The following is a 12240-nucleotide window of genomic DNA, read 5'->3' as shown; positions in this document are numbered from 1 at the left end:
TAAATCTGACTAGCTTGGTCAGATGGATTGAAGGGTCTGTTTTTGCACTGTAGAATGCTGACAATCTAGGAACTAACACTAAATGTAGGAAATTGGTTGCATTTTACTATCTTGTCTATTTATCCCTGGTTTCAAGAGAATTGAGTTTCATGAAAAAAATTGACCTTAATCCACACACAATTATCGTTCTCCAGTCTCAAGCTGTTGGATATATTTTAAAATGTCTGTTAACTAGATAGGACTGCAGTCAGATTAGAAATTTTGAAAATTCAGAATTATATCTTCCTAATTTGCTATTTAATTTTCTTTTCCCTATTTTAATTCTAATGCTATACTTTCTGAAGTACAAAGATGGAAGTCCTTATTTATTTGTTTATTTTTTTGGAGTGTGGTTTCATTTTGTTGAATAGTTGAAGGCTTTCGCACAATTTTGAGGGAGAGTAGGTTAAGGCTTAAACAGACGATGATGGAAAGTTTGACTTACAAAATCAGGACAGTGCTTTTATTGTGCATTCTGTATTTTAAATTAAAGATTAATATTTAGACATGGAATGACATTACAGGTGATTATATCTGGAGGTTATAACTGGTTTGTGTTGAAATAAATAACTTGCTGAAAACATTTCAGCTAATATTCTGGCTGATGTGCTATTTTACAAGGTGGAATTATTTCTTATTTTCTGTTTACAAACAGAATGTGAACTTTTTCACAAAACCTCCAGTTGCCACGTGGGACCAAGTCGCAGAGATTCTGAGCTGGCAATTTTCTTCAACCACAAAAAGAGGACTGAATATGGAACAGCTAGGAACATTGGCTGAGAAGCTACTTGGTGTGTATTGTTTTTAACAATTTTTTTTAAATTGAGTTGCCCCAGAAGGTTTCAACAACCGAATATCAGGATGGTGCAAACTGTAGTGGTCCAGCTGCAAATTGCAAGTTGATTCAAGATGGTGTAATTCCATCAGAAATGTTCAGAAACCATTATACGATGCAGCAATTTTACCAGATCTATTAAACTATTCTTAAAAGTTGTGTAATCCAGTTGGAAATAAAAAGCAGGACAATGGTGAATGCATAAAGTACTGGAACATCTGATATATTCTGATCTCCTGATGTTTTTGTTTCCTAGGTCCTGGTGTCACCTACTCTGGGTGCCAAATCACCTGGGGAAAATTCTGTAAAGTTAGTGAACTCCTGTTTTTTCCAACTATTTTATGTCCAGACTTAAAATTATCTTTCAACTTTCTCAACTGTTCACTTAAAATGTTGCAGTAATTTGTTTTGAACTTGAGCAATGTCATCTGCCCTATATATTTTTTTAAAAAAGCAGTATCCTTGCAGCAATTTACTTTCTGAAGTTGCCAACAATTTCATTGTTGTTGGTAACTGATACTTTTCAAAGTAACATTTTATCTGGCATATTAATATTTGTATTTGAACTGCAAAAATATGCTTGTCTAAATGTGAGAAACTTCAGGATGATTCTGATAAGAAAAAGTCGAGATTTTAAATGACTTTTTTCTGAATTTTAATTTATCAAGGAAAATATGCCTGGCAAAGCATTTTCTTTCTGGGTGTGGCTTGACAACATCATAGACTTGGTGAAGAAATTCATTCTTTCTCTTTGGAATGATGGGTAAGATTTTATTCTAAAATACCATTGGCTCAATTTTGTTTTTGTACCACAATCATTGTCCAGCAGACTTCTAACTTTCTCCACTGCTTTGTTTGAATTTGGGGATGTTAATTGATGGAGAACGCGTTTCAGTATTTTGTATTGATCCTGAAAACGTTCTGAAAGTGACATCATGCATAAATTTTGGTCAACCTTTTATAATGCTTGTGGATTGCCTGATGTGTTTTTTTTTTATTATTATTGCATTCAGATATATTATGGGGTTCATAAGTAAAGAGAGAGAGAGAGCCTTGCTGAACATGAAGCCCCCAGGCACATTCCTCCTGCGTTTCAGTGAGAGCAATAAAGAAGGAGGGATCACATTTACTTGGGTGGAAAAGGACATCAATGGTACGTAGCTGCTTTGGCCCCCATAGTTTGATGCAACATAATTTCAACTAGTGGATAAATCCATCTGGTCAATATTACAAAGTAAATCATTGCTACATTTCAAACTTTCCATTATAACACAAACTCCTAACACTATCGTTAGTACCTGACCATCAGTGGATGCTGGAAATCTAAAATTCAGAATGATAGAAATACTTGGTTGGTCAAATAGCATTTGTGGAAAGAGATTTCAGGTCCAGAATCCCTCGTTAGAGCTGTTTTCATTTTTTTTAAACCCAATTGATTTTATTTTATCCTTGCGTATTTATACAAAGCTGCCACCTACGAACTGGCCCCGCTTGTAATCCACGCGGCGGGGCAGCCGGCCAAAATGGTGCCGTCGGGGGGGGTTTCCCTTCTCAGCACCGGGCTCAGAAGCCCACGCTGGGGGAACCGCGTGACGTCAGCACCCCCAGCGCAGTTCTCAGCCAGGTCCGGGCTGGGAGTACAAGTCCAGCCCGGCAGCCAGCAATAAACCAGTTTTCTGCCCACTGAGCTCAACCCGTCTGGTTGTGTTCTTACAGTAGCAGTGTAGTTGCCGCTGAAAAAAAGTGTTCTTTTTTTAAAAAAAATACAACCAATCAAATTGCATCACCTTGAAATTTTGATTATTTTTGTATAAATTGTCTCTTCTCGCAAGTACCCATGACATTGAGTTTTGAACTTTTTCGCTCCACTAAAAGAATACGCAACTTTCTTTTTAAAAGCTCGGTGTTATACCTGATTTCCAGGCACTTCCTTGTGCATGTTGGTCAAAAAATGTTATAACTTGCGAGGACTTATTTCTGATGGCTGAGTGAATCAAATGAAGTTGTTCAAGCCAATATAATGCAAACTGGTGAGGTCTCAACTTGTATGAAGACTTCTTGGGTGTTTCACTTCTCTGTAGGTAGTCACATCAATTCGGAGAGTTGAAGTTCAGGTTAAGATTGAAATGGAAAATCTAATGGAGAAGCTTTTCTTGGAAGTGGTAGCCTTGTACATTGCTATGTCACTCAAGTCTCCAATTTTTAAATTAGTAGATCCTGATCTGTCTTGCCTAGTGTTACATAAACTAATATTTTTTTGAGTTCACACCATGTTTTGCTTGATGACTGGATGCCACAAACCGTGGATCCGCTGAAATGAGTCTAATTTGCCTTTTTGATTTGAGAAACTTAATGAATACAATCGATTTTAAACTTTGTTATTTTTTAAAGTTTATTGCGTGTAACATTTTCTTGGAAGCATTGCATTGTTCACGTCGCCACGAGTCTGATTAAAAACATTCTACTTGGCTCAACTTTCGAAATGGATTGCTGCTGTACTTTTAGCAGATTGCACAGAACAAGATTTTATCTGACTGAACTGTTCCGTTGGAAAGCACATCTGGAAGATGGCAGTTCAGTTGTCACCTTTGTAACAGTCCTATATGAAAGGAGTTTGGCTTTTTCCATTTGTGTCATTGGCCTCTGTGCTTTGCCCAACAACTTCCGCACATGACTGGAGGCACCAGATAGTTGATGTTCTATGAATAGGTAAACTGGTTCCACCAGAAGTGCTGAACATGGTAATAGTGCTTTTGATAGTTACTTGGTACTAGTACTGGGAGTATAAAACATCAGTGTTTTATTTTCAAGATGTGGATTGGGTCAGTATGTTTCCAAACCACACGATTGGAGAACTTTGTGTGTGGTGTAATATTGAATATTTTAATCTTTAGCTTTTTGTTCTTTTAACCTTTCTATCAGGAAAAACACAAATCCAGTCCGTGGAGCCATACACCAAGCAACAGCTGACCAACATGACCTTTGCTGACATCATCATCAGCTACAAGATCATGGATGCCACCAACATTCTCGTGTCCCCACTTGTGTACTTGTATCCCGACATCCCAAAGGAAGAGGCATTTGGGAAATATTGTTGCAGTGAGCCTCCGGAAGCCATTGATTCCAACGATCCAGGTACATTTTTAAACACTGCGGCAATTCAAGTTGTTTTGGACAACTATGGATTCAGAATTTTAGCAAAGAACTGTCATTTAGTTTTCAGTCATCTCAGTTGATGGCACCCCTTCCCTGCTCCTGTTTAGTTCTGTGCTCGCCTCCTACAACATGATTAACAAAATATCTTGTGATTTCAGCCCATGCCCCTTCACCTTAAATATGCTGTGGCCTTGAGAGTGTCAGCACGGCCCCTGTTGAGAACGGCTAGTCCAAACTACAAAGGATATCAGTATGCCAAATCAAAAGAGACCAGGCAAATGTTATCCATAGTTTTGGCCAGCTGCAATGCATTGGTTGCTGAAGTTGCATGTTTATTACTTGTTATAGCTAATTCCTTCAGTAGATATTCTGGACCAGAGGTCTCCCAGTTAACTTGGCAACGAGCCATCCCATGACAGCACTTTAGCAAGTCTGACCACCTGGCTGTACTTCTACTCTTGGCACACAAGCAGAGACTTTATGACCAGAGGTGCAGCTGGTGAAGGGATGAATTTGTGGACTGGGCCATGATCAACAACCTCTTCAAACTTGAATGAATTGCCATGGCTGTCACCCACTTCATTAAGGCTTGCGTGGATGAGTATGTGCCCGTGCGCACATACCTTGAGTACCCCAACCGGCAGCTATGAAGGAATCTAAAGATTCTCAACCTGCTGAAAGAGGTTGATGGCATTTAAAACCAATGATGCACTTCTCCACAGGAACTCCAGGTACAACTTACGGAGACTTGCAGCGACAGAGGCAATTCCAAGGGAAGCTAGAGATGGAGTCTGATACTTGCCAGCTTCGGCAGGGATTAAAGACCAACCATCACGTCCTACAAGGTGAAGCTGAATAGCATAAATAGCTGTGGTTCTTCGCTGAACACCTTTTTGTGCTCACTTTGAAAAGGAGAATCCAATGATACCAATGTGCATCCCTGCAGAAGCTGGTGACCCTGTAATATCAATCTGACACCAATATCAGAACAAGGTGAACTGTCATTAGGCATCAGGTCCTAATGGAGTGTTCAAGGGAATTTTCATGTTGTAGTTGGAGGTTCCCACCTGCTTCAAAAGGGCATCAATCATACCCGTCCCAAGAAGTGCTGGGTAAGCTGCCTCAATGACAATCACCCAGTAACACTTGGATCTACTGTGATGAAATGCTTTGAGAGGTTTGTCATGGCTAGAATCAATTTTTACCCAAGTAAAGATCTGAACCTACTGCAATTTGCCTACCATCAAATCTCTCCACATCAGATGAAACCTTGCTGGCTCTCCACTCAGCCCTGGGTCACCAAGACAACAGCAATGCATACAGCAGACTATTTTTCATAGATTACACCTCAGCTTTCAATACCATCATGCCCTCAATACATGTCAGCAGGCTTCAAAACCTAGGCCTCTTCAACTGGATCTTTGACTCACTCATCAGAAGACCAGTCAGTATGAATTGGAAACAATGTCTCCTCCTTACAAGGATTCATGCTTGGACCACTACTCTCTATACACCATGACTCTGGCTAGCACAAATTAAATGCGGTCTACAAATTTGCTGATGCATCATAAATCAGGAGTGTTATTTATCACCTGGTTGAGTGGTATCACAGCAACCTTGCACTCAATGGTAGCAAAACTAGGGACCTGAGGAATTCAAGAGGGGAAATTGAGAGAATACAAATTAGTCCTCATTGAGAGGTTAAGAACAAATTCCTGAAGATCTGTCCTGTCCTTGATGCAATCACAAAGAAGGCTTGCCAGCGACTATACAGGGCCTCTATAAGAGGTGGTGTCTCAAGAAACTGACCTGCATTCTCAAGTACCCTCACCACCCAAGCCATGTCTTCTTCACACCACTACCATCAGGAAGGATGTACAGGAGCCTGAAGATCAGCACCCAGCAGCACAAGGACGGCCTCTTCCTCTGCCATCAGATTTCTGAATGGACAGTGAACCACTTCAATTTATTTTCTCATTTATAGCAATATTTGCACGGTGATGCTGTAACAAAGCAATGAATTTCGTGACATGTTCATGACAATAAAATCTGATTCTGTTTTTCCTAAGCTGGTGTGACATTGAATGGATTTCCAGGCAGAACCTATTTTCTTCCTTTGTTACAATAAATGGCTATACTTACACTTGAATAAAAAGAATTCTAATGCACTGAGAAGCCAAAGTTGCGAATTTTTTAGTAGAATATGCAGTCTTTCAATTCTGCATGCCTTGTTTTGATTTGTCTGCTAGTTCTGTAATTTTATTGATGTATTGGTTATTAATTCCAACTTGTTTAATTTTACTTCACATTGAATAAATTGTATTTTGTGTTCTAGAATCATTTGCATACCTGAAGAGAAAATTCATTTGTGTGACACCGTAAGTAGAGCAAGATGCATGATTTTTCTAATAATTTTTACGGTACATTTACATTTAAATTGTTGATTGAATCACCTTGTTCCAGCAGAATTTAAGTATTTTTTTAAATTCACTTAGTAAACCTTTATTTAAATATCTTCTGCAATGAAGGTTGGCTAATTTCAATCAATACCCTTCATGTACTTGCACAGAACAAATTCGGGTAACACGAGCGACTTGTTCCCAATGTCTCCTCGAACTCTGGACTCGCTGATGCATTGTGGGAGCAACAATGAAGCAAATGAACAAGGAGCAGCAGGTGGTCTTGGTAAGTGCATAAGAGTAAAACTCTGACCTGAGCACCTTCTATCAAATTTACTGTTAGTTTTAATTTTTTTCTTTTTACTTTGCAGAATCCATCACTCTGGACATGGAGTTTGGCACAGAGGGTGCTGCTTCTCCAATGTAAATTATTCAAGCCATTAGCCAATGTGGGATTCTCTTAGTTATTACTTCAATATGATGAACCACTAATTTGTTTCTGATCTATCTTTTGAGAATTCCTACCTTCAGTTACTTCTGTCATGTATAATGCTTTTACTGCAATGTATTATTTTAATTTCTGGTTGTTTTAAATTTAACCCATGAGGATTGCATTGCACAAGTCCAGTGTTTCCATCAGCGTTTATTCGTAGCAGATGATTCAAAAGAAATACTTTTATGTGGAGTGTCAGAAGGTTGTGATGTATCATGGCAAAAGTACCTTTTTATGGTCCTTTATCACATGGATTTAGTAGGTTATTAACAATTTCATGAACAGTTGTAGTTCTGGGATTGAAAGTAAATTCTTCACATTTTTTGTCGGTTTGAATTCTGGGATGATGCACTTTTAGATTTTTTTTTAAAAATGCACCTTGTTTAGAAAATGAAAAAGCAAGTTGTGCAGAAACAAGATCCTCATTGCAAGATCAATGTTGGAATTTCTTTATTCATTTGTGGGAGGTAGTGGCCTGGGGAAACCAGTATTTGTTACTGCTGAGTCATTGACAAGGTTTAGTAGCAGAGTCGCCTTCTAGCCATTTCAGAAAATGGTAAAGTCAACCCAAAAGAGTGGCAGGTTTCCCTCAAAGGATCGTAGAGTTTGTACAACAAACCAAAGATTGAGAACTTTATTATTTCAATATATATTTTTGAATTCTCATCTGGCATAATGAGAATTGAATTTTCATCCTTTGGATTATCAGCGCAGACCACCAGATCATGGTTACTGAATGGAGCTCTGACTCCCCTAAAGGAAGTCCTAAAGAAAGGGAAATAATGTCAGTCTCTCTGCTGATGAACTCTGGTGTCCAGAAGAGAAGCTTGTTATCAGTGGCTGTGATTCACTCAATGTATAATTGCAATAATCTGCTTAAAATTCTTAATGAATGGAGATGTGCAATGCTAAATTTAACAGTACAATGAAATGTTATTGAGGCTTAATGTTAAGTAAATGAAAAAGCTCTTTAAAATTGTTTTTATATTAAAAGCATTTTTTAGCAACTGAGGCTCATAAGTTTGAGCTCCAACACAGAGGAAAGAACAACTCAACGTTACTAAAATTTGGAAACATTTGAAAATATAAATTTTCATTTTTGCTGGTGAATTGCAAGTGATTTTTTTTGCACTTTGAGGCAAATTGTTGTGTGGTTGAAATGGATAATGGAAACTGCTCATATCATCCTATTGCCAGACAGTAAAATTAAGGATTTGAGGTCTCAAACAATTCTGTATTAGAATAAAGTGATTTTTTTTTTGTTTGGACATGTGTATATATAGAGCAACAAATGCAAATACATTTTAAAGAATTTTTGTTGCCCAAATGCATGAGACTTTCTGAGGTAAAAGGTCAAGACAATATCTTGAATATCTAGCAAAGGACTTGAATTATTTGAGGTCCTGTTATTTAGATCAGGGAGAGAGGACTAGAAATCCGATTTGACTTGTAGGTTGGCTTAAAAGTTGGATAAATACGTCCCCATATGAAAGCCCATAGTATCATATTATAAGATTCATGTGGAGAACATGTTAAACTGTGTAATCATAATTTTTCACCTTTTGAAGTCCAAAGTTCCCACCGAAGTATTTGGAGAATTTATATACATTTTTCTCAAAGCCTTAACAGGAGAGGTGGGACAAATACTAGAAGTTTAAACTGAAATTTCTCCATCCTCAAAACAATTTTATCAGTTGGGGTTTGTGAAAATGATAAATCTGCATCATAGAGCTTCGTATACTTAATAATGCAGTGATCTATTTCCTTCCATGGATTTCTGTAAAAGATGGTTCTGTCACTCAAACATTGCTTTCAAAAGCAACAGCTTTTCCAAAGTAGGAAGCTCATTTTTAAAATCCTCCATTTGTATATGGCACAATGAGAAAATCTGCAACATATTGAATACTAAATCACTGAGATGTAAAGCAATATACGGCAGTGCATCTCAATGAAATACTCAAACCAGATTAATTTCCTTTTGTGAAAGGTATGGATTGATGTGTATATGACAATTGTATAAATAGACAGCATTCATTTATGCTGTAAATTTTATTGCTGTACTACTGAAGACTGTCTCTTTACCCTTACTGATTAAAAGGCTGAGCTTTAACTGTCCAGTTTTGTAAATTGGTGTTGAAATTATTTTTGTATTGTCTGCACTGCTTCAGGTAGCTAGTATACATCCTTCTATTTGCATTGAGTTAAAACAGTAAAAGGTTGGTGTGTAAGTTCTCAACAGCTGTAACTCCATCCACAAAATCTGGTTGCTTACCAATGATACTGGGGCCAGCAGATTTTTGTAGTATATAATCTGAGGCACTGAATTGGCATTTTTTTTTTGGTTGTTGTACACTTTGGGCTTTGACTGGAATACAGTAGATGGCAGAGATGGATCGAGCTGGCTGTCAGAGCACAGATGGGATGGGGGAAAAGGTGTTGGAGGCTTGATTGAAACCTTGACTGGCTTGAGGGATCTGTGGGTGGTTTGTATTTATGGGGGGGGAGGGGAAAGAGAGGGATCCATGTGTAGTTGGTGTTATGAAGGATCTATTGAAAGGGATTGCATCGTGAGTTCGTATTCAGGAGTTAGTGACCTGCCGAAGTATAGGAGATGCTTAATGTGAGTTTTATTCAATCTTCAAACACTCATCACCAACTCTCAAATGCTTATATGACAAAATACAAATGTTAGAACTACCTTTCTAAATTTATTTGCACATCCTGTCACTCCAAGACTACATTGGTGTCCTCAAACAACATCAATACATCGATTTTATACAACAGACCAAAGACTGAGGATTGTTTACTATTTCAATATTTTTAAGTTCTTCTCAGCTGGCATGAGAATCGAATTTGCATGCTTTGGATTATCAATCCAGGCCACCATAAGATGGTTACTTAATGGAGCTTTGACTATCTTAAAGGAAAATGATAAAATGTAATAGTCAATATCAAGTCGACCCCCTATCTTTTGGCTGAAAGATCTGATGTTTTCTATAAATCGTGTGGTTTTTTTTAAATAAAGTAAACCCCCCCCTCCCCCCCTTATTTTTGGTCCTGGCCACCATCTGAGCTCCTGACGCCCTATCTCCCAATCACACACCTGACGCTCGATCGTGGGCTTGTCGCTCGGTCCTACCTGCCCATCAGAGCTTCCAATGCTTCAAATGATGCAGGAACTTGACACAGTCAAAGGTTATATGCATGTAACAATCAACCCTCTAAATTTTACCCTAAATATTTTGTCCACAAAATTGTATTGCATGTGTATATCTTTTTTTTTTCTTTGTCTTGGCTTCGCGGATGAAGATTTATGGAGGGGGTAAAAGTCCACGTCAGCTGCAGGCTCGTTTGTGGCTGACAAGTCCGATGCGGGACAGGCAGACACGGTTGCAGCGGCTGCAGGGGAAAATTGGTTGGTTGGGGTTGGGTGTTGGGTTTTTCCTCCTTTGCCTTTTGTCAGTGAGGTGGGCTCTGCGGTCTTCTTCAAAGGAGGTTGCTGCCCGCCAAACTGTGAGGCGCCAAGATGCACGGTTTGAGGTGATATCAGCCCACTGGCGGTGGTCAATGTGGCAGGCACCAAGAGATTTCTTTAGGCAGTCCTTGTACCTTTTCTTTGGTGCACCTCTGTCACGGTGGCCAGTGGAGAGCTCGCCATATAACACGATCTTGGGAAGGCGATGGTCCTCCATTCTGGAGACGTGACCCACCCAGCGCAGCTGGATCTTCAGCAGTGTGGACTCGATGCTGTCGACCTCTGCCATCTCGAGTACTTCGACGTTAGGGATGAAAGTGCTCCAATGGATGTTGAGGATGGAGCGGAGACGACGCTGGTAGAAGCGTTCTAGGAGCCTTAGGTGATGCCGGTAGAGGACATACAGAAGGTCTAAATGATTTTAAAGGAACACATCTGTACATTAAGAGAAAGCATTTTCACTTCCATGCTTGAAGATCCAATATATCCATAGCAGATTAAATGCAATGTTAGGAAGTGTACAGCCATACACTTTAGTACATGAAAGAGACAGGCAGACTATTATTTAGATGGGGAGAAAATTGAGAATTCTGAGGTGCAAAGGAACTTGCTTGGAATTCATCGTGCAGTTAACCTGAAGATTAATCTCCAGGTTGAGGTGAAGAAGGTGAATGCACTGTTGGCTTTAATTTCTAGATCAATAGCATTCTGGAACAGGGATGTAATGCTGAGACTCTGTAAAGCACTTGCAGTACTGTGTACAGTTTTGGGTGCCCTATTTGAGAAAAGAAATGCTGGTATTGGAGAGGGTTCAGAAGATTTACTAGAAGAATACTAGAAACGAAAGAGTTAACATACGAGGAATGTTTGGCAGCTCTTGGACTGTACTCTGAGTACAGAAAAGACCTCGAGACATTCTGAATGCTGGAAGGCCTGGGCAGAGTAGATAGGACAATTGTTTCTCATGGTATGAGAGTAAGACGAGAGGCCACAATTTCAGAGTTAAAGGGCATCTATTTAAAACAAATGTGGAGAAATTTATTTAGCCAGAGGGTTGTGAGAGTCTGGAACTTGTTGCCACAGATAGCAGTGGAAGTGAGGCTGTTGGGTATATTTAAGACAGAAATGGACAATTTTCTCAATTTAATTAGTCAGGACATCAAGGGTTATAGCAAGTGATGAGCATCAGCTCATGATTAAATGGCAGAGCAGACCTGATGGGCTGATTGGCCTATCTTGTGAACCTATTTATTTTTGCTGAGGAAATGTAAAGCATGTCATTGTTGATTTTATTACAAATTGTCTTGCAATTCAATGGGTGGATTGGGGGAATTCACCATCTCTGGTTTAACATTGCAGGTCATGGATATTTTAGATGTAAATAACAAGTTGAAGTCTTAACCTTTTATGTTGATTACATTTTGTATTTTTTTACCTCAGTGGAATTCATTGCTCTTGAAGAGACCAACAACTCCGCAAATGGAGTTTGGCAATGTTTCTGTGTAGCCTGGCATAGCTCCACTATGTAAATATGTGCAAGATTTCAAGTGTTATGACTAACCTTGAAAGGTAATGTATATTTAATTTGAGCCCTATAAAACAAAACTTCAGGTCTTTGTAGGTTAAGAATCAACTTTACTAGTGAAAAATTGTAAGAGCTTGCCACATTTATTTTTGAATAGATTCCACAAAACCAGCAATTTTAATGAATATTTAATCTTTTAACAAGTTCTCTGACAGAACGACTTGTCTAAAAAGTCCAGAATAAGATTAACTAATGTTTGGAGTTTGTGTGCATCCCTTTGGTGTTAAGCTACTTTCTGCCATAAGTTGTACAGTGTAC

The 12240-nt window shown here is 38.8% G+C and overlaps 1 protein-coding gene across 4 annotated transcripts in view; it reads left to right on the top strand.

Moving 5' to 3' along the window:
- Window positions 1-9037, top strand: part of stat3 (signal transducer and activator of transcription 3 (acute-phase response factor)) — a 45635-nt gene extending 36598 nt beyond the window's left edge. For all 4 annotated transcript variants that reach the window (XM_069907255.1, XM_069907254.1, XM_069907252.1 and 1 more), the window contains 8 exons: window positions 695-830; window positions 1131-1183; window positions 1543-1637; window positions 1888-2027; window positions 3797-4009; window positions 6366-6408; window positions 6600-6715; window positions 6801-9037. In XM_069907255.1, the coding sequence (XP_069763356.1) occupies window positions 695-830; window positions 1131-1183; window positions 1543-1637; window positions 1888-2027; window positions 3797-4009; window positions 6366-6408; window positions 6600-6715; window positions 6801-6856 (852 nt within the window). In that variant the 3' untranslated portion in view covers window positions 6857-9037. The remainder of the gene's footprint in view (window positions 1-694; window positions 831-1130; window positions 1184-1542; window positions 1638-1887; window positions 2028-3796; window positions 4010-6365; window positions 6409-6599; window positions 6716-6800) is intronic.
- The last annotated feature ends 3203 nt before the right edge of the window (window positions 9038-12240 follow it).

This window comes from Narcine bancroftii, chromosome 12 (genome assembly GCF_036971445.1).
Source record: "Narcine bancroftii isolate sNarBan1 chromosome 12, sNarBan1.hap1, whole genome shotgun sequence".
In the NCBI taxonomy this organism is placed as follows: Eukaryota; Metazoa; Chordata; class Chondrichthyes; order Torpediniformes; family Narcinidae; genus Narcine; species Narcine bancroftii.
This window is presented reverse-complemented; position numbering and strand designations above follow the sequence as displayed.